Source organism: Cricetulus griseus (assembly GCF_003668045.3).
Source record: "Cricetulus griseus strain 17A/GY chromosome 1 unlocalized genomic scaffold, alternate assembly CriGri-PICRH-1.0 chr1_0, whole genome shotgun sequence".
Classification (NCBI taxonomy): domain Eukaryota; kingdom Metazoa; phylum Chordata; class Mammalia; order Rodentia; family Cricetidae; genus Cricetulus; species Cricetulus griseus.
The window spans coordinates 228,751,085-228,773,096 of NW_023276806.1; the positions used below are offsets into that span (position 1 = coordinate 228,751,085).

The following is a 22,012-nucleotide window of genomic DNA, read 5'->3' on the forward strand; positions in this document are numbered from 1 at the left end:
TTATCCAGTTTTGGTATCAGGCTAATACCAGTTTCATAAAATGGATTTGGTAGTATTGTTAGGACGGACACCTGCTAATCCTGCCCCTGACAACAGTCGGGGCACGCACAGGGACTGCTACTCCACATTGTCACCCGTCACATATTATGGCTGACATGAGGACTCTGTACATGCATGGAACCTCAGTGTGCATGCACAGTCTTCCTGGTAAAAGTTCCAACTTCCCCGCTTAATCTTTCTTCTTCCTCTCTCAGGTGACTGACCATGGCAGTCAGCCATTAACTCTGTCTCTCTTCTCTCTCTGTCCTGCTCTGTTCTTCTATTTCTCTCTCACTTGCTCTCCCATGATATAAAAAACTATCGTTAATGTATCTCTATAGTCTCATGTCTCATCTTGCGCCTTCTTTCTTCTAATTTAAGCAAAAGAATAACAAGCATCTTCAAATTTATTAGAACATGGGTTTGGGGCCCTGGAGGGATGGCTCAGTGGTTTGAGCACTGGCTGCTCTTGCAGACAACCCACATTCAATTACCAGCACCTACACAATGGTTCACAGCCACCTGTTACCTGTTTCACAGATCTGATGTCCTCTTCTCACCTCCACAGGGACCATGTACACACATGGCAAACAGACATACATGAAGGCAAAACAGTCATACAATACAAGTAAATAAGTATGTGAAATTTAAAAAGTTGTTTTTAAAATTAACATACTAGTTAATTATACTCTGATTTTGCTGCCATCTGATGTAATGTTCCCCCCCCCTTTCATCTCTTATACTATTAATTTGAGGGTTTTCTTTTTCATTGTTTTTGATACAGAGTCTCAAGCTGGCTTGGAACTTACTATGTAGCCCAAGCTAGCCTTGAACTTCCAACAATTCTCTTGCCTCCACCTCTTGAGTATGTAGGTTTTACCATTATGCCCAGACCTATTAACTATGAGTATATAACCACAATGGAATGGGAATATAGCAAGGTATAGGAGCAGGCTTGTTAAGTGACTGAGCAACAAACATGTCCTGGAGAAAATCCTGCACATGAACTAGAAACATAAGGATAGAATTGTTATTGCTCTTTTTTTCTTTGTAAAAGCATAACTCCAAGTTGAGAAAAAAAATCAATAGTGCAAATTATGTGAACAGACCAGGTAATTTGTTTTTAGCACATTCATTTTAAGTTCTATATATCTTCAAGGATGAATTTAAAAACATCAATGAATAAAAGTTCATCCCCACAATGTAACTGCAAATAGTACCACTTAGAAATACATTCTTGGATGCCGGGAGGTGGCTATGAGTGGGAGTACATGAAGCTTTCTGGAGTATGGTGATGTTCCACTTTTCAGCCTGAGTTGTTACGGGGCTTTACTACGAAGCCCACTGTCTTCTGGCTCCAAATGATCCTGTCTAAGCTCTGGGATTACAGGCATTTACCAACCTACCAAGCTTAAAGAAAATGTTTTCTCTCATGCCTCCTGATCTGAGGTCCTAGGCTAGGGGTTTCCTCTAGGACTTCATAATCCTGCATCCTGCTTGGTCCTTTCCTTCCCATAGCTGGAAAATGATGTCCTTGCTCTCAGATCATTTCTCCAGGAATTGGTTCTCACCATTCCATTCTGACTCCTAAGTCTAGCATTTTCACTCTCTTCACTTACTAGAGCAGTGGTTCTCAACCTTCTTGATGCTGTGACCCTTTAGACAGCTCTGGATATTCATGTGGGTGTTTCTGCATGGGCATGAACTCATGTGGAGACTGATAGTGAAGGGACCAGCTTCCCTTTCAGCAGCCATAACAGCCGAACACATGCTTGCCATAACCTTGTCTTGGTCACTTAGAGGTCAGATGCCTGCCTAGTGACAAGGAACCAATCAGAAGTTAGTCACTAGAAAGTCAGATGCCTGCCTCGAGACAAGGAACCAATCAGAAGTTAGCTGGTGGCGCTATACTTTATGACCCAGGGTGTGCTTTATGGATAAGCACTCAGCAATGACGCACAAAGCATAGCAACCACCCTGGGAGGGCCTATGGGCCATAACAACCAGTTGGCCAATCAACACAGGGCAAGCCCTCCAAGGCTGGAGGCACACCAATAGTGAGCCTGTGCATACCCCTAGACACTCCCCTTACGCTGCCCTGTAAGATCTCTTGGGAGACCCTAGGAGCTGTCTTTTGCGAGCCATCTGCCACGGCGGGTGGGTAAAAGACCCGAGCTAACATGGGGTTAGCTTGTTAAATTACAATAAAGCCTCATGCAGTTTGCATCAAGCTCTCGAATCCGCCTGGTGATTGGGGTGACCGAGAATGTGGCCTGGGACCCCGGATACCTGAGTTTTCCGGGGGGTCTAACATTTGGGGGCTCGTCCGCGATTTGCGACCACCCTTCACCTGAATGGATTCGATCTTGGAGGTAAGATGATTCGAGCTCGCAACTTATATGTTCAATGTTATATGTTTGCTTGTTTTTGTTGGTTTGGTGCCACTTGAAATTGCTCTTTTGTTGATCTGAGCCTGCGCAGGACTCGTGATTTGTAATTTGGACTTCAGGGGGAAATAGACATATTTCAAAGTCCCGTCCTGGACAAAAGTCCGAGGGCTATTTGAATTGAACCATAGGGTAAGCAGACGTGCACAGAAATAGACGTATTTCTGGAATCCTTGGTTCCGCCCTGGATGAAGTCCAAGGGTTGTTTGTAATTTTGGTTTGGGGCACCATTTCTTTGCCACAGGGTTTGTCCTGTCTGATGTCCTGTTTTGCTGTTGGTGTCTGTTAAGCCTAGAGGATTGGAATGGGCTGGGTGACTGAACAGTTGAGCAACAGGTTTGTTATCTGTTATCTGATCTGTTGCAGCCCACACCCTAACCGTCTGCTTGTGTGTCAATTTTACTATTTCTGTTAATTTTGTGGATATGGAGGTCCTATGTTGGGGTTTCTGGCGACATCTGTGAGTAGGCCTACAAGAATTGTTTAAGGCGGAAGTTCGGGCGGCAGCCTTCCGAAATCTATAGGGGAGACTTGGTTTCGAACCAAGTTGATCTCCACGGGGCTAGCCATCTGAAATTCCGAATAGGACCCTAGTCTGTGTTAAACATCTCTTTCTGTCCCTACTGCCCATGCACATGGAATGCATGGGTCAGGGGTCTTTTCTTGATGCTCTGAGCACATGATGCCACCTCAACTGTGATCAGCAGATGCGCCCGGAGGACAGACTGCTGCTCTGAGGACACCCAGGAGGTACGAACGGAGGCCAAGGACTTGGATCCTCCTCAGTTAGTGATGATTGTAGCCGCTGGGTTCTGCAGCCCATCTTCCGTCGCCATTGCCTTATAAGCGGCGCGGGCGGATTGGGTTGGCGTCTGTTCTTTCCTGTCTATTCTGTGTTATCATCATTGGTTTTCAATTCAGGATCCACCACACCACCCCCTTTCTATCCCCACCTGCGGGTCTGTGAGGCATGCCAAGTGGGGCTGTTTCTGCCCCAGCTGCCATCCTGCCTGCCAAGGGAGTTTCCCTGCTCTGAGGGAACATGGCTGCAAGGCCCGCCATCTGCCTGGCTGCTCGGCCTTCTCTGTGCTCCACACACATGGTATGCAGGGGGACCGAGGGGGTCTTTATCCCATTATCCCACCCCTGCATTGGCCAAGGGTCTGGGGTTACCACCAACACCCCCACCCCAGGTCTCTGCCTTGAGCACATGGAGCTGGGGCGTATGAACTTATCTGGCCTGATCCGGACTTCTAAAAAAAAAAAAAGGCCTTAAAGTTATTAAAAGTTATTAAAAACTGTAAAAGGGACTTTGATAAAAATTTTTACATTGACTGAGAAATGAGAGAAAATGTAGGAGACTTAAATAATAAAGAGAAAAAGGAAAAAGAAAAATTTGTCTAAGAATGTCTAAGAAAATCAGAGGAAAGAACTATAAAAAGTTATAGAAAGTTAAAGCAAGTCATAGAAGGTCAGAAAAGAGATTATTAAAAGAGAAAAATGTAAACTGTTTGCTATGGTTTCTCATGTCAACAAATAGTAAATTTTAAAAATGGTAATATAAGTTAAAATTTTAACCATATTAAGCTAATTCTGTTTTTAAAAAGTCCTGTTTATTTCTCAAGTAATTTATGTATACTTGTTTTAAAATGTTCTTTTTCCTGGTATAACCTAAGTTCTGTTACAAGCATGTTAAGCAAAGGGTGCAAGTTATGGCCATTTTGTAACCAGCCACATGGCAAACTGGTCACATGGCTGACTGGCAGCCATTTTGCTGAAGTTGAAAAAAGATACTTAAACCGCCATCCTGACTAAAGATGACCGCGTGGAAATTAGAGGTTCCATCTTAGAAACAAGCTTTTCAGTTAAGATTTAAAGTGTTAATGCTTCTATATATTACAGAAAGATATTAAGGGAATTTAAATTTCTTTTTAAAACCAGTTTTTTAAATGTTTATTTTTATTAATGTTTGTACTTAAAGAGCTTCAATTTAAAATTATTTTTAAGCAAAGCCTGACAATGTAAAATTCTTGTTTTATAAAAGCTGCTAATCTATTATAAGATGTTTATCTTTTCAGAAGTTAAGTTTAGGGTGTTGGTGGCACACGCCTTTAATCCCAGCACTCCAGAGGCAGAGGCAGATGGATCTTTTTGAGTTCAAGGCCTGCCTGGTCCAGCATATTGAATTCCAGGACAGGGTCCAAAGCCACAGAAAAACCCTGTCTCATTTGAGCAAGCAGCTAAAATGTGTACTTGTAGCTACTGTTTAAGGACTATAATGTAACCCTATGCAGTCTTAAATTCAGCTGTGCTAAGTTTCAAATATTTTACTAAGTTAAAACCAGTTACAGTCAGGCTGAAAATTAATTACAGAAATGAGACCTCACCTAGCCACCTGTATGTTTCTTGTGTGCTTAAGGTGAAAGACCCCTGCCCCTTAGCCCTTTCTTTCTCAAGTTTGTCTCCTCTTCCTCCTGTCGGCGGCTTCCCCGATCCCCACCCCCGGCGGCTTCCACTTCCCCCGCCACCAGCCGCACGCCCAGCCCGAGAACGAGCACCAGGTGGGCTGGCCCGAGAACGAGCACCAGATGGGCTGGCCCGAGAACGAGCACCAGGTGGGCCGGCACGAGGGCAAACACCAAGTGAGCCGGCCTGGAGCCCGGCCCCTGAGCCCCCGCCCGATGAGAAACACTCCGTCCCAAGGTCTCCGCCCCCAAGGTCAGCCATCTGGACGCGGAGGGAGGGGGAATTGAGTCTGTTGTACCAATGGGAATAGCTCTGTACAATGCCTCATTAGAATTATCCAATAGAATCCCTGCTCCTAGCTTGCGCCTTTTTCCCTATATAAGGACCCCTTTCCCTTGGCTCGGGGCGCTTAGCCACACAGAAGCTAAGTCGCCCCGGGTACTCGTGTCTCCAATAAAGCCTCTTGCTTTTGCATCCAAGTTCGTGGCCTCGCTGATTCCTGGGTGCGGGTCTCCTTCTACGAAAGTACCTCTTCGGGGGTCTTTCAAAGGCAAGCAACTAAAACAGACAAACAGACCTCTAATGCTTCAGAGATCTTCAGAATATGGCATTTAAATTGTTATCTTTAAAGTTTATAATGTCAGACAGACTGTCAGATCCTGACAGTGACCCAAAGTCTCCAAAGAAGATTATGAGGCACCTCAGTCCTGCACCTGGACCAGTGAGCGAGATGCTCAGATGTGATACCTGCCGCCTGCCAGGACCTAGCCGAGACTGTGGACAAAGCTGGACACTGGAAAATTGATTGCACCCTCTTTGCCTAGACAAAACAAGGTCAGTCTTTTCCATGTCCCTCTTCCACAGAGAGGAAAAAAACCTCTCACCTTATAAGCCTGGCAAAGATTGCTGTTCTTTGAGACAGCTGCCTCCAATGGTAATGGAAAAACTGAAGGCACCAGCTTCCCTTTTGGCAGCCATAACGGCCAAACACGTGCTTCTATGACCTTGTCCTAGACACTAGAAAGTCAGATGCCTGCCTTGTGACAAGGAACCAATCAGAAGTTAGCTGGTGGCGCTATGCTTTATGACCCTGGGTGTGCTTTACTGACAAGCGCACAGCGATGACGAGGAGAGCATAGCAACCACCCTGGGAGGGCCTATGGGCCATAACAACCAGTTGACCAATCAACACAGGGCAAGCCCTCCAAGCCTGGAGGCACACCGATCTTGAGCCTTTGCATACCCCTAGACACTCCCCTTATGCTTCCCTATAAAGATCTGTATGCAGCAGTTTCAAACTGTCTTTGCTAGCCATCCGACATGGCGGGTGGATCAAAGACCCGAGCTAACATGGGGTTAGCTCGTTAAACTACAATAAAGCCTCATGCAATTTGCATCAAGCTTTTGCCTCCACTCTGTGATTCCCGTGGCCGAGGTCCTAGGCTAAGATCCTGGAAGCCTGGGCTTTCCGAGGGTCTTACAAAACTTGGGTATGGCTAACTGTATATGGACTGGCTTCTGTCACTTTTTAGTAGATTCGGATAAAATATACCCTTCTCAGATCTCTGAAATATTAATGGTTATCAACTTGGTTAGCAACTTCTCTGTGGCTTTGGAGGCTTTCTTGGACCTCACTCTTGAAGACCAGGCTGGCCTCGAACTCACAGAGATCCACCTGCCTCTGCCATCCCCAATGCTGGGATTAAAGGTGTGCACCACCCAGCCTTTTTCTTTTCTTTTCTTTTCTTTCTTTCTTTCTTTCTTTCTTTCTTTCTTTCTTTCTTTCCTTCCTTTCTTTTTTTGTTTGTTTTTTGAGACAGGGTTTCACTGTGTAGCCCTGGCTGTCCTGGAACTCACTCTGTAGACCACAAACTGGCCTGGATCTCTGAGATCTGCCTGCCTTGGTGCTGGCATTAAAGGAGTGGCCACCACAGCCAGGTTAACACAGTTCTCTTTAAGGAGCAGATTACTTTTGAGTTTACAGGAAATCAACCCCCAGGGAATGCTGCCCAGCAGAGAACAGATTTTCCTTTTCTAAAGGAAATTTACATTTGAAAAGGCCTCATTCTTACAAGAGTAGAGGGCACTTGCTTAAATCTGCATAATAAGTTTTTATTCATGGGCTGGTATTTACCACTTTCCCTGATCTTTCTGTAACACAACTCCCCTCCTGCCTCTGCCTCCCTAAAGGTGTGCACCACCAATGCTCAGCGATTGCCAAACTTTTTTTTTTTTTTTTTCCGGATGGGGACAGCAGGAGACAGAGCATTTAATGACACAAATGAGGTTGCCTTCCTTGGCTCTGGCACATTGCCAAGTTCACCTGCCAGAAGAGAAGGCACAGAGCAGAGACAGCTTCTCTCCCTTAAGATCCCCATGGAGAACACACTGCAAACGACAGTCCCGCATGGAGAAAGCTAGTCCCAGAACCAGAATGATCCAGTCTGGAAAGAGTATAATAAATGGAGGGAAAAATGGTCCAGGTGGGGCTGTAGGGCAAGAGGCCACTGTCCACTGGCTCCCTGGGTGGTCTCAGTTGGCAGATGGGCCTGTCCCTGCAGAATCACTGCACACAGAGCCTTCTTCATTTGTGTCCTGCCATGAGACCTGAGACACAGGGTTTCTCTGTGTAGCTTTGGAGCCTATTCTGGTACTTGTTCTGGAGACCAGGCTGGCCTCGAACTCGCAGAGATCCGCCTGCCTCTGCCTCCTGAGTGCAGGGAATAAATGTTGTGCCACCAACGCCTGGCAATTACCAAACATTTTTAAAGTCAGATTTCACACTATATGCTAGGCTGGTTTGGAACTCATGATGTAGCAGTGAAAGCTAATCCTCGTTGAAACCTTGAGAAAAGTAAACAACAGTTAAGCCTGACCTTGAACTCTTAGCAACCCTCCTGCCTCTGCCCAGGATTACAAGTAGTAAATGACTACAGCTGGCCCAGGAGATCATTTAGGCAACAAGCTGTGAGGCTAATGCATTTAGAGGTGCCTGGTCTACATTCTTGCTGCTGCTGGTCAGTACCTCAGTAGCCTCAGTCCAAGCCATACAGCATCTCATCTCTACACCAGATTTAGTGAATCTTGAGTTGTTCAAAGGACTTGTCTGCCCAGGAAAGTTGTGGCTACTTTATATTCCTTCTGGACCCAGTGCAGAACTGTGTCATCCACTTCAGCCTATGGGGGCACAGATTGTCTCAGTCCCCTTTCTTTTATCAATCATTCCAGCCTCACAGCCAGCCACAGTGGGAAAGAAAGAATAAAGAAAGGTAAAAAGCCCAGAGGCAAAACATAGTTAAAGAGAAACAGGATAATTTAAATTAGAAAAGCTGGCTAGTAACAAGCCAAACTAAGACCTGGCATTCACAAGTAAGAATAAGTCTCTGTGTATTTATTTGGGAGCTGGGTGGTGGGTCCAGAAAAGAGAGAAAAACAAACAAAACAAAACAAAAAACAACAAAAACTACACATTAGTCTTGGTCAATCTATAAATGTCTGGTAGAATTCAGCAGTGAGTTCTGTCTGGCCTGGACTTTTTTTTTTTTAATTGGAAGTCTATACATCACTGCCTCTATAGACAAATGCAGCTATTTCCATAAAGAAGCTCTCAACAGCACACTTTCAGTCTCTTTAAGGGATTAGTGAACCTAGAATTACAGAAGAAACGGAGATAGACACTAATGGGAGAAGTGCAGGACCTGGTATCAAGAGTATCACAGATGGAGTGTACATCCTTAGGACACCCACGTTTTACTTCTCTGGTTCTCTACTCAGAATCCCTACTTTCTCAACTCTTTGGTATCAAGATCAGCTGGCAAGCCATCTCAGTAGGTAAAGCCATTTCCTGCCAAGATTGGAGACCTGAGTTCAATCTCTGGGACTTACACGGTGAAGAGAGAGAGAACTGTCTCCCACAAACTATCCTCTAACATCCACACACACACATACACAGGCACACCCATAAAATAAATTCAATAACAAAGAAAATGAATTGATAGGGCTGAGTGGTTAAGAGCACTGATTACTCTCCCAGCGGACCCAAGTTCAATTCCCAGCACCTGTATGGTGGCTCACAACAGTCTGTAACTCCAGTTCCAGGGGATCTGATGTTCTCTTCTGGCCTCCCTGGATACCAAGCATGTACATGGTGCACGGATATACATGCAGACCATATGCATAAACACCCATATGCATAAAATAAATTTACTTTAAAAATGAATCCAGGTGCAATGACACACAACTTTAATCCCAGCACTCTGGAGGCAGGCAGAGTTTGCAGCCACCCTGGTCTACATAGTGATTTCCAGTACAGCCAGGGCTATATAATAGAAAGACCCTGCCTCAAAAAATAAAAGAAAAAGAAAATGAATTAAATGAGAAAATAATCTATTGAATTCACCTTGGTGGATAAATTCTCCCTAATTTAAAACTTTGCTTCATGGTTTGCAATGAGCTCTGAAGATGTGTCTGAAAGAGCTGGGTTTACTAAACTGAATAATCTGTGCTAAGGGAAGGTGTTGCTTAAGTGGGTGATAGCAAGTGATGAAATATGAATGCCTACTGTAGGCCCTTTTCTAATCTTCTTCCTCTTCCTCCTGCTCATCTAGGCAGGGATCCTTCTTTTGTACAGTACTTATATGTACCTTTATCATGACCCTCACCACATGTTACCTAGTGGTAGAGTGAGTCACACCATGAGTTCTTCAATGGCAAGGACTTATCTTCAGGGTTGCATAAAAGTTCCTGCTGAATTAATGGCTTATTTATTCTTGTTTTTATGTGCATTGGGGTGTTTTGCTTGCATGTATGTCTGTATGAAGATATCAGATCCCCTGGAACTGGAGTTACAGATAGTTGTGAGCTGCCATATGGGTGTTGGGAATTGAATCCAGTGCTCTTAACTGCTCAGCCATCCCTCCAGCCCTTCTGCTGAATTAAGACATTCCATTCTGGAGGGAGGTTCATTAAGACTCAGGAAGTACACAACTGCTGGATTCCAGGAAGTTCCTGAAATTTAGAAGAAGCAATAACAACCCGAAAGAGGAGACATCTAACCTGTCTGATAGCTGCTAGTCCTGCAGAGGACTCCAAGGTTGCAGCTTTCACAAATCATCACCCATACTATGGTAGGCTTTTTGGTGATGCGAAGCTGTCTCTGATCATCCACATTTATGTAAGTCTCCCCAAGACCTAACTTGTTTGCCAAGCTGGACTTGTGTGGAATTGTTTCTTTGGTCAGTCACTGATGCCTCATTTGGGGTAAGTAGACATTTATTCATGAATCCCCAGGAAAAGTCTTCCATAACATTCACTCATCTCCAGTGATAACAAAATGCCTAGAACAAAGGAAGATTCTCAAAATTAAACTTTTCATACAAATAAATTATATGTTGCAAGTCAGAACTTTAGGGCCTAGTTGGTATCTCTCTAGTAAAGGCACAAAGTACCCACCATCAAAGTGTCAGATTATCCTCAACTGTAGTAAACATTATCAAGGTAACTTTGAAAGTTGGAAACTGGAGGAAACAGAGACCCTGGCAGATGAGAAAAGTTCCTTATTCACCATTGCACAACTGGGTCTCCCCAGCTGGGGCAGCTAACATGCCCCACAATGCTTATGATCCTCCATCAATCCGATGAGAAGTCGTTCTCACTTTACAAATGAGGAAATGATTTTTAAAGGATAAGCAGGACTGGCAAAATAGGCACACAGACACACAGACACACACACACTGAAAAAATATAATCTAAAATTTGTTGAAAGGATAAATTGATCACAAAGAAATTAGAAACAGCTAGGCAAATTTTCCAGCCCAGACTATTTGATAACTATATATGTATGTAATAGAAATACCACCATTCATCAACTTATGCAGACAGCCAGAATACAAAAGGCAGGTACACATAAGAATCAAGGTCTCAGCCCAGCAGTGGTGGTGCACACCTTTAATCCTAGAACTCGGAAGGCACAGGTAGGCAGAGATCTCTGAGTTGAGTTTCAGGACAGCCAGGGCTACACACAGAAACCCTGTCTGGAGAAAAGCAAAAAAGAAACATAGTTTCGTCAACAAAGCTCTGAAACTTCAGGGATTCTTTATTTTTCCTATTTGAGTTCTCAAAAAAGGTGGCACAGCCAAGAATTTCCTTCTATAAGGTTTTATAATTACGTTCACTTCCTTTTCATGCAGAGATTTTTCCATAAGAATATCCACTTTAATCCGACTTGTACTGGACGGCTGGTAGAGTGGGTATGCGACAACCCTTTCAAACTCCTTTCTCTCTTTCTTCACTTGACTGCGCCTCTCAGGTGGTGGAATCTGGCTCTGGCTCATTCTCAAGATCCTGTCTTTGAGTCTTTGCTCTAGAAGTTCCCTCCCTCGAATCATGCGTTCTTGATGATCTTTAATTTGGTGCAATTCTCTCTCCTTGACCTGCCTTCTTCTCTGTGCTAGTGGGATGCTCTGCGTTTCTGGCGAAATCCTGGGTAGTATTGTCTCACTGAGGCGTTGTGTCTGCCTCCAGGTTTTGCTCTTAAACTCTCTGGCCTGGCCTGTTCTAAGAATGTGCCTTTCTATTTGTCTCTTCTCTCTCTCGGGCACCAAATAATGCAGTTTTTGTCCCTCTGGGATTGGTAGTGTTTCCTCTCCCACTTTCATCTTCATTTCACCGCCGGTGTCTTTTTTAATCATTTCCACTATTTTTTTATGATAATAAGACTCTGCTTTTGCAAGCCAGTAGTCAAGAGAATGAGCTTGCTCCCTGCAGAGTGCTTTGCTCTCCGCTTGGCATTTTTGAGTTACCAAGTGTCTTGCTGCTGTAGTATGTACACCACCAAGACTCTGTCAAAGTGAGATTCAGAATTTTATAATTTTTTAATTATAGAGCAAAAAAATTTATAATTTTTCCATTAAACACTTAAAAGCAGTTTGCTCTCCTTAATACTATTAAGGAAGGAGTCTTGGGCCAAGAGTGGTGGCACATGCCTTAATCCCAGAACTCTGATGTTATAAGCAGATGGACACACATACACACACCCCTGCCTTTTATTTATTTTAGAGCAACAATTTAAATTTTAAACCCCATGCTCCCAGGCAAGTCTGGTGGTTCTAAAAGTACACATTACCAATAAATAACTAGTTTTTAAAATATAGAGTTTGGGAAGTTGGTCTTGGGATAATTTACTCTACAAGATTGGAAGCTGAGGGGCTGGAGAGATGGCTCACTGGTTAAAAGCAATGGCTGCTCTTCCAGAGGTCCTGAGTTCAATCCCTAGCAACCACACAGGTGGCTCACAACCATCTATAATGGGATTCAATGCACTCATATACATAATACAAATGCCTTTAATCCCAGCACTCAGGAGGCAGAGGCAGGCAGATATCTGTGAGCTCCAGGCCACCTGGTCTCCAGAGCGAGTTCCAGGACAGCTTCCAATGCTGCAGAGAAACCCTGTCTCAAAAACAAAACAAAACAAGAAGTGTGAAAGCTGCTGTTATAGGAGTGCTACCTCAAAGTGTCACCTGTGCAAAGGGTTTTAAACATCAGGTTCCTTTTCCCAAACTGTACAGGATACAAGTTATTTACCAGGAGCCTTTTCTCTAGTGGAGACTGTTGACCTTCTGAAATCCTAGGGTCTCTGGATGCTTTTGCCCAAGCCAATCTGGAAGACAAAAAGCCAAAGGTAAATTGGGATGTGGGAGATCCCACATTTCCTCACCTATCCTCCTAGGCAGGGAACTCAAAGGTTTGGACAAGAACAAGGGCCATTTCTGCACTGAGAAACCACGGCATTTTCCATGGTGCAAAATAATGAAGATCCTTCTCTTTATATGAACTGAAAGCATACCTCTTCTGTGGACTCAATGTGAACCACTCAGAATCTTGTATTTGGGGATGAAAGAAGGAAGGGGCAGGCTCTTTGATGAGGGGTGGCCTCAGGACTCCCACACGGGACTGTTCAGTCTCAAAGCCTCTTTTGTCTTCTGAGATAGTTCTAGTCTCCCGTTTTGTCAGTTCACTGTCTTTCTGCACCTTTTCCAGCCAGGCCCTCTGTGCCTCTATCAGCACATACAGCATCTTCACTTTTTTTGTTGTTCTGAAATTCTATTCTTGTTGGATCACCTGGTCCTCTGCTTGACTGGCTGACACTGTCAATCATCCTTCACCCCAATCTGTTTTGAAACCCTGCAGTCGAGCTTTGCAGTCCTCTGGCTGTGTTTATCAGGCTGATGGCACCACAAGTGAAGACCACCAAGTTTCTATGAGTCACTCCTGCCCAAGCTGAGTTTACTGTGAGGTCGCATTTAAGCCACTGAAGCTGCCTAGCACACAGCCTGGGGATCCTCAAACTACAGTCAAACGCAAAGGCTTTTTAGGACTGACAGGAACAAAACTGAGCCGTAACTGTACTATTTCCTCAACATATGATGCATGGCAAGCCCACTAACTTCTGTTTCCTTATTTACAAAATGCAGATGTAAGACAAGATCTACCCCTCAGGGTCACAAAGAACAAATACGGCTTAGTGTAAAGACTGCATGGTAAATTCTCAGTAAATGTCAGCCACCTGCCCTTTATAGGTAAGCCCCTTGGTTGCTATGGAGTCTTCCTAGTATACCTCATCACAGTGATTTTTTTCCCTTCCTCTGGGGAGTTTTCATTTTTACAACTCACTTAAAAATCAATCACTATTGGGGGCTGGAGAGATGGCTCAGTGATTAGGAGCACTGGCTGCTCTTTCAAAGGACCTATGTCCGAGACCCCGAACCCACATGGCAGCTCATAACCATCTGTAACTCCAGTTACAGGGAGTCAGACACCCTCTACTGACCTCTGGCAGAATCAGGTATGTATACATACATACATGCAGGCAAAACATTCAAAACATCCTAGAACTTGACATGGAGGTTTCATGCCTGTACTAACACTTATGAGGCTGAAGCAGGAAGAATACTATGAGTTTTAGGTTAGCCTAGGCTATGAGATCCTACCTCCAAAAAATAATAATGACCACCTCACTTGCATTTCTTTATAAAATATTTTATTTTATGAGTGTTTTCTTTTGACTGTGGAGGCCTGAAGAGCCTCCCTGAAGGGCACTGAATCCCCTGAAACTGGAGTTGATGATGGCTGTGAGCACTCAGGTGATATTGATGCTGGGAACTGAACCAGGGTCCTCTGAAGAGCGGCCAGTGCTCTTAAACACCAAGCCATTTCTCCAGCCCCATTCTTTCATTTCTTACACAAGTCATCAAATATAGTACTATGATTGTAAAATCATGACTTTATTATCACACAGTAGCTAATCATCTTTCCCTCAGTTATGAGGGAATTTAACTCAGTAGTAAAGGGCTTACCTCCCAAGGCCCTGGGGTCCATCCCAGCGCGTGCATACACACACACACACACACACACACACACACACACACACACACACACACACACTTTTAGAAAAGGATTCACTACATATTGAGGCTGGCTTAGACACTGCTCTACAGTCCAAGGTGACCACAAATGCACAATCCTCCTGCCTCAGCTTCCTTAGTGCTACGATAAGGCATGTACCACCACACGGGCATGCTGCATCTTTTCATTAAAGCATGCACCTGTCCTCTATGAAGCATATGAAGGTATATACAGGGACATCCTTGTAGACAATATCCCTGGTTCAAGCACCTACTAGTGTACTTTCTCTGTATTCTAACTACTCATTTGCATTGAAAGAGAGAACACAGGCTTCAACTATGCAATCCCAGTCTCAGCTCTAGACCTGGCACAGGTGCTCAATACTTATCGAATAGACAGCTTTTTGTTGGGAAAGGAATTTCATGCCTTATGCATTAAAGGTATCTGTCAAACCATAGTGGACGTCTGATGAATGTCAACCTTAAAGGGGGGAGTGGGACTAATTTCAATTTCTACTTTGAAAGAGGACACAGGGATGAAATTTAAAGTGCCCTACCATCACGGGCTCAGCAACAGAGCTTTGCTAGATGAGCAAAATGACACCCAATTTCACCAAGTAAAATGGCTGGATCTTAGTAAAATGATGCCCTTTTCGACATCTTGCTGAGATTTTTTTTTTTTTTTAACTCCTTCCCCGGGGTTTTCTCGAACCTTAATTGCATGCACAGAAAGACAAATGAGGGCTCTCCTTGTGTCCTGTAAGACCAGCCTCAGCATGGCAATCAGGTTGGCTGCTGGAGGGGCTGCGAACGCTGATTTCGAGCTGGTCCTTCTTCAGAACACAAGTTTTCCTCACTTTGTAGCCTTCGGACAAGTGAATGAATCACTTGTCCTAGTGTTCACTTAGCTGATGGCAAGTATTTAGCCATGGGTGAATGGGAGCTTAGGGGAGTGGAAGGTGTTCTGCAAGAGAAAGCCAAACCTAATCCCTGGTAAATCAAAAGAGGTGCTTTGATTAATGATTAAAGAACCGAAGGGATAAGAGCCCTAATCTCACTTGTTCCACGATTTCCAAAGCCCGAAGATCCTTAGGAAGCTGACTCACTCAGTTGCTCCCAGCGACAACCAGTAGGGAGGGGGGGAGCAAAAGGATGCGCAATACTGAGCAGCCGCAAAGAAAAAAAAAAAGAAGAAGAAAAAGAAAAAGCCCCAGGAACCGGCGGGAGTTGTAGTTCTCCTTACCCGACGCACTCAGTGGCTCGGGGGAGGGGGGCCGAATAAGTACTTTTAAGGGGCCGTTCCCGCCCCCTTCCCCTGATAAGTGTGGGAAAACAAACAGTCCAGGATCGGTGGGGAGCCGGAGAGCAGCGGGTGGCCCGACGTTGGCTACTTGCCTCCGCTCGGCCCACGTCACAGCCTCCAGGCCGTGTGCAGCCTCCAATTCCCTCCCCGCCACAGGTCGCTCGACCAGGAGCGCTACGAACTATGACGTCACGACCCAACGGCCGCCGGGACGCCAGGGCGCTCTAGCCCGCCTGGTGCACTCGCTGCCCTGCGGTCGGCCGCTCTAGCCCGGTGCTGGGGATCTGAGCTCTCGTGGCTTCCGGTCCGCCGAACAAGTTTCCCCGCGGGCTGAGGTGCCGGACATCGGATTACCCGGTGAGAGGTGGACTCGGGTAAGGACCGCCCGGGACGCGATGGGGACCCACCTCCAAGACGAGACTCCTGCGTCTCACTCATAAACTTCTCTTTCCTTTTCCAGCTCTTGTCCGCCATGGAGCTGGCCAGCCCCGTCTCCAGCTTTCAGTCCGACTTGGATTTCTGCCCAGATTGCGGCTCGGTCCTGCCGCTGCCAGGAACTCAGGATGCTGTCGTCTGCCCTCGCTGTGGCTTCTCCATAGACGTGCGAGGTGGGTGAGGGGTTTGTACACGCTGGACGCAGCCGAGGGTGGGTCCAATGGAAGGGTCCGTGGGGGGGTGATGGGGGTGGGATGACCTCAGCACTGGTTGGGCTTAGGGACTCCAGACCCAGAACTGGAATCTGTCAGTCAGACTGACCCAGGGAAGACACCCAAAGAGAGGATGTGACCCAGGCGGAGCCTGCTCCAAAGACTCAGCTGGGTCACCCGAGTAGGGGGAGGATGGGAATTGAGAAACGGCAGCTAAAGAAACAGAGGCAGAAACGGGAGGACTGCCCGGTCCATGACTTTCAGCACACCGGACATCCCCGAGTTTAAACTAGACTCTGCATATACACAGACTAGAGGCAAAGCAGAATACGGAGCACTGTAATCAGTTAACTAGCTCCATGTACTGCCCTTGAATTAGAGGAGCAGGCGGGCTCACCATCAGGTGAGCCCTGCTAGCAGCGAGAAGCTTCATTTCCTATCTCTGTGTGCCTTTCAGCTGGCATCAGAAGCTTGTTAGATACTATGCTCTTTTCCACGAGCTTAATCAGAACTTTCGCGCGTCTCTCAAGGAGACTGAAACACGCAAGCTTTAACTCTAATGTCCTATAAGTCAGAGTAGACTCCAGATGGAGGCTGAGTCACTTGTGGGCTCCCGCTTGACCCACCTGCAAGTGTTGCTGGGATTCGTTGCCTCCTCTGCCATATCTACTAATTTTCTACTTCCTGTGCAGATTTCGAAGGGAAGGCTGTAAAGACCTCAGTCGTGTTCCACAAACTGGGGGCGGCTATACCTACGTCTGTGGAGGAAGGACCTGAATCCCAGGGACCAGTGGTAAGCTGATGAGTGGCTCCCAAAGAGCAATGAGAAGGTGATTGTGGAGATCTGGTTTTGCACTCCATTCCGGCAGAATGCCCGTGGTGGAGGTGGGGACGGGTTGTAACAGTCTAATTGCTGTAGGAAAGCAGAGTTATTGTTACTGGGTCTCCATAACCATCTGTTTCTTTCTAGGTTGACCGGCGATGCCCTCGATGTGGTCATGAGGGAATGGCGTACCACACCAGACAGATGCGTTCAGCTGATGAAGGGCAGACTGTCTTCTATACCTGTGTCAACTGCAAGTGAGAATCTTTTCTCTCCCTCTGCCCCTTCTCAGTGTTTACAAACAACAAAAGCCATGACAGACTTGTACTAAGTTATGTCATTTTGCCCAGTCCATAATAGGGAGGATCGTAGCCCCTTTTTATTTGTGTTTTGTGAGACAGGGGACTCACTTACATACCCAGACTAGCCTTGAACTCCCAACCATACAACCCAGGTTGGCCTCAAACCTTAAGCAGTTCTCCTCCCTCTGCTTCCTGAATGCTGAGATTCAAGCATGTGCCACTCCACCTGACTTGTTAAAAAGATGTTTATTTTTTTTAAGTTAATTTGTAGGTGTTTTTATACTTGAATGTGCAGATGCCCACCAAAGTCAGAAACATTAAATCCCCTGGAACTGGAGTTACAGGTAGTTACGAGCAGTCAGATGTGGGTGCTGAGAACTGAACTTGGATCCCTTGCAACAGTATGAGCTCTTAACTGCTGAGTTATCTCAATAAATAGCCCCGTTATTCTTGTGACAGCCAGTGAACTAAATCTTTTTTTTTCTTTAAATTAGAAACAAGCTTCATTTACGTGTCAATCTCAGTCCCCTCACCCTCCCCTCCTCCCCTTCCCCCCCCAACCAACCCCCATCCTATCCCCTTTCTGCTCCCTAGGAAGGGTGAGGCTTCCATGGGGGATCTTCAAAGTCTGTCATATCATTTGGAGCAGGGCTAGACCCTCCCCCCATGTATCTAGGCTGAGAGAGTATCCCTCTGTGGAATGGGCTCCCAAAGTCCATTCATGTACTAGGGATAAATACTGATCCACTACCAGAGGCCCCATAGATTAACCAGACCTCCAAACTGACATCCTGGTTCAGGAGGTGAACTAAATCTTTTAAGACATGTAAAAGGGCCGGGTGTTGGTGGCACACGCCTTTAATCCCAGCACTCGGGAGGCAGAGGCAGGCGAATCTCTGTGAGTTTGAGACTAGCCTGGTCTACAAGAGCTAGTTCCAGGACAGCCTCCAAAGCCACAGAGAAACCCTCTCTCAAAAAAAAATCAAAAAAAAAAAAAAAAAAAAAAAAAGATATGTAAAAGGAAAGCTGGGTGTGGTGACCCGAAGGAGGATCATTTTTCAAGGCCAGCCTGGGCTACACAGAGAGTCTGTAAAACACACAAAAAGCTACTAGAAAGGAAATTTTAGAACACAGACATCGGTTTGCACAGTGGCACAACATGATGAAATCTTCCACCGCAAAAGGGGTGTGACCTTACGTAGTTAATCTTGCATGATTCAAAGAACACGGTGGGAGTAGTTTGAAACCATCTTTGTCTTGGTTGTTGTGTAGTTCCGATGCAGAACATTAGCATGTGGCTTTCTGTATTTTTGCTTTTTGTTATTGTTTTCCTTCTTCCTGGGGTACTGCCAGCTTTATTCCAGGTTTTCGGGCATGGTTAGGAAGTGTTGTACCTTCAGCTGTACCCTGAGCTCTTCTCTATTTGCCCCTGTTTAGGATTTTAAATGGACTTTTTCCCTTTCTTTCTTGATCTAATCATCCTGCTTCCACCTCTGAAACACAAGGATTACAGGTTCCAGGTGTGTGCCACCACAGATGTTTCTTATGGTGCTGAAAATCTAACTCGGAGTTTCATGAGACCTACATAAGCACTCTACTAACGGAACTATATGCCCAGCCTCTCATTAGGCTTCTGAAGCTGAGAATTGATTCATATTTCATCAACCTTGGAAATTTATCAGCTGGTACTTCACTCCAATCTTGCTCCTCCCCATGTCCTCAAATTAGTTACTGGACTTTCACATTCTCATCTTGTCTTCTGTATTTCCCCTCCCATTTCTGTTTATACTGTCTTCTGGGCACTTCTCCAGATCTTTCCTGTAGGTCATTAATCTTGACTCAATTTGTATGTGTGTTTGGTGGTGAGAGTGTTGTGTGGTGTTCATGTGGATGTATGCACCTATCTGTGCAAGTGTGCATATGAAGGCCTAAGTTAGGCATTGAGTAGTTTCGTCAAGTGTCTTTATCTCAGCCTTCCTTTTTGTTTTGAGACAGGGTTTCACTATATTCTTAGTTGGTGTGGAACTCTGTGTAGACCATGCTGGCCTCAAACTCACAGGTACTCATCTTCCTCTGCCTCCAGAGTGCTGGCATTCATGGTGTGTGCCACCACTTCCAGCTCTCCACCTCATCTTTCGAGGCATTGTATCTGAGCCTGGAGCTCAGGCTAGGCTGGCTACCTAGTGAGCTTTGGACGTTCTTCCTGTCTGTCATTGTCCCATGCCTCCCAGCTTGAGTGGAGTCCATTCTGTACATGGGGACCGTGACACCAGAATCTTCTCTATTTTTAAATGGGTGCTGGGAATCCACACCCAAGTCCTCATGTATGTGCAGCAGACACTTTACCTGCTGAGCCTTCTCCTCAGCCCCTGGGTTATTACTACTTCTTTTCAAACCTCATGAATCATCTGAACAATGTAGCCCTTTAGTCGTTATAAAACTTCCAACTACTGTATTTAACATTTATTATTTTATGTGTATGAGTATTTTGCTTACATGTATGTCAGTGCACCATGTGCATGCCTGGTACCCACAGAAGTCAGAAAAGGGTTTCAGATTCCCTGGAACTGGAGTTACAGATGGTTCTGAACCACCATGTGGGTGCTAGGAATAAAACCTGGATTCTCTGCAAGAGCAATGAGTGCTCTTAACCACTGAGCCATCTCCCCAGCTCCCACTGATTTTAAATCGCTCCTTTTGTTCTTTAAATGTATATGAAACATACTAAACATGTTTATCTGAGTGTGGCAATTCTGATAGCCACTGTTTTTTGTGGGTCTGATGTCATTTCTGCTGATTTTCTTATGGTAGTTCTTAACTTTGTAATTTTTGACTGTATGCTATGATTTTAGAATTTGAACTTCTGGTTTCTTAAGGTCTGGGTGAATGCTGCATTCCCTGCATCTGTAGGGTTCTACAGATGTCCAGCTACAACGTCTCTAATTTTTATGAGGTCTAGTTTATCTTTTTCATTTTCTTGGCTGGTGCTTTTTCTGTCCTGGAAAAGAGTTTTCACACTTCAAGGTAATAAATAATTAGATATTAGTTACCTGGAGGTTAGAATTGAAGGTTTGTTGGGAGGAAGCTTACCCATCCCTGTCATAAGAAAAAGTCCTCCAGGGGTTTCTATCTCATATTACACTGCTAGAAATTCATTTTGGTTAAATATAACAAGTCCTTTCTTTCTCCCTAGGTTTCAGGAAAAGGAAGATTCTTGACCTTTTTTTTCCCTGGCAACTCAGCAACACCATTCCTCCTCTTGGAAGGTGAAGATATTGGTCCTTTGTTGCCTTCTCCTTCCCCGCTGGTGCTTTGTTCTCAGCATAAGATCATCACCCCCAGAGCACTCCTTCCCTTAGTTGAATTTACTAAAGTTATATTTTCTATGGAACCTTGGCATTATGTGTGTTATTTGTAGTCTTATTCTGGCCAGGCTGGTGGCATATGTCCTGTGATCCCAGAACTTCAGGGTGGAGGCAAGAAGGTTTCAAGCTTAAGGACAGGGAACTTACTATAATGAATCAAAGCCAGTCAAAGCTACCTAACAAGATGCCTAAAAACCAAAAATAACAATAATCTGTCTTATTCCAAAGGAAATTTAAATGACCTAGAATATAGCTTTAAAAAAAGAACAACAACAAAACTAAGGATAAAATAATGGAGTCTGGAATGAAGCTGTTATGTGTCTGGGGTCACTAAGAGAATCACCATGACCATAAATAAATTTTAATAAGAGGCTTTATTAAATACTGATACTGGATACTCATGGCACAAGGACTCCAACCAAAAGTGCTCCCAAAATGTAGCTTCTAGTTACATCAGCCCAAGGCTTATAAAGTCAAAAAATGGCAGGATTACATGTATTCTATGTGTAGGCAGGTCTGATTTTAACATACATGTCCTACAGTTGTCCTAGCCATTGAGCAGAGTAAGCAAGTTTGATTACAAAAGCAGAAATAGCAGTTAGTTTTATGACTTATTGTCTTGCTAAAATGGCAAATTTGACAAGATCTGTCAATTTAAGAATAGTCTTTACAGAGTGGTTGTGGTGCATGACTTTGATCACAGCACTTAGGAGACAGGGGCAGGCAAATCTCTTGAGTTCAAAGCCAGTCTGTTCTACAGAGCAAGTTCCAGGATGTCCAGGGCTACACAGATAAACCCCATCTGGGGGGGGGAAAGGAGTGGACTGGTAGGTTACAGCCTGTACAAGCTAGGGGCTTACACGTTAACAGGCTTTTTTTTTTTTTTTTTTTTTTTTTGGTCTCTCAAGCATAGTAACTCTAATTGTAATGTTAACCATTACAAAGGCAAAAAAAAAAAAGCTGTTAGACATATGCATATATTCTATCTAAATCTAGTTCCTCATTGTAAGGAAACAAAATATTTGGATAGGTAGTGTTGCACGAAAAAAATAAAAGACCGAGAGACAAATATTGGGGTTCAAGCTGAAGATCAGGGAAGCAAAGCAGCCAGCCACTAGCTCTCACCTCAAGCTCAAGCTGAAAGGGCAGATCCACACACGAGCTCTTCACCAAGCCTCAAACTGCTGCCTCTCCTCAGTGTGGCTGGAGAATGAAT

At 44.8% G+C, this 22,012-nt stretch overlaps 2 protein-coding genes across 6 annotated transcripts; one reads left to right on the forward strand and one right to left on the reverse strand.

Moving 5' to 3' along the window:
* The first annotated feature begins 2,368 nt into the window (after positions 1-2,368).
* Polr1h (RNA polymerase I subunit H) lies at positions 2,369-20,822 on the forward strand. Of its 3 annotated transcripts, none has more exons than XM_027388655.2 (6): positions 2,369-2,411; positions 15,816-16,016; positions 16,120-16,267; positions 16,999-17,099; positions 17,277-17,386; positions 20,625-20,822. In XM_027388655.2, exons 3-6 carry the CDS (start codon positions 16,132-16,134, stop codon positions 20,647-20,649), a joined length of 372 nt encoding a protein of 123 aa, XP_027244456.1. In that variant the 5' UTR covers positions 2,369-2,411; positions 15,816-16,016; positions 16,120-16,131; the 3' UTR covers positions 20,650-20,822. The 3 variants fall into 3 exon arrangements, with proteins under 3 accessions (XP_027244456.1, XP_035306474.1, XP_027244455.1); XM_035450583.1 differs by having other exon boundaries at positions 2,374-2,411; positions 15,816-16,033; XM_027388654.2 differs by lacking the exon at positions 2,369-2,411 and having other exon boundaries at positions 15,743-16,033.
* Positions 11,012-15,743, reverse strand: LOC100752838 (putative uncharacterized protein ZNRD1-AS1). 3 transcript variants are annotated; one of them, XM_035450577.1, is made up of 3 exons: positions 15,069-15,403; positions 12,537-12,612; positions 11,012-11,791 (listed from the first exon to the last, which is right to left on the reverse strand). In XM_035450577.1, the coding sequence occupies exons 1-3, from the start codon at positions 15,077-15,079 to the stop codon at positions 11,036-11,038; spliced, it is 843 nt and encodes a 280-aa protein (XP_035306468.1). In that variant the 5' UTR covers positions 15,080-15,403; the 3' UTR covers positions 11,012-11,035. The 3 variants fall into 3 exon arrangements, 2 of the variants coding, with proteins under 2 accessions (XP_035306468.1, XP_035306469.1); XM_035450578.1 differs by lacking the exon at positions 15,069-15,403 and adding an exon at positions 12,799-13,043; XR_004771632.1 differs by lacking the exon at positions 15,069-15,403 and adding an exon at positions 15,415-15,743 and having other exon boundaries at positions 11,733-11,791.
* Positions 20,823-22,012: the final 1,190 nt, after the last annotated feature.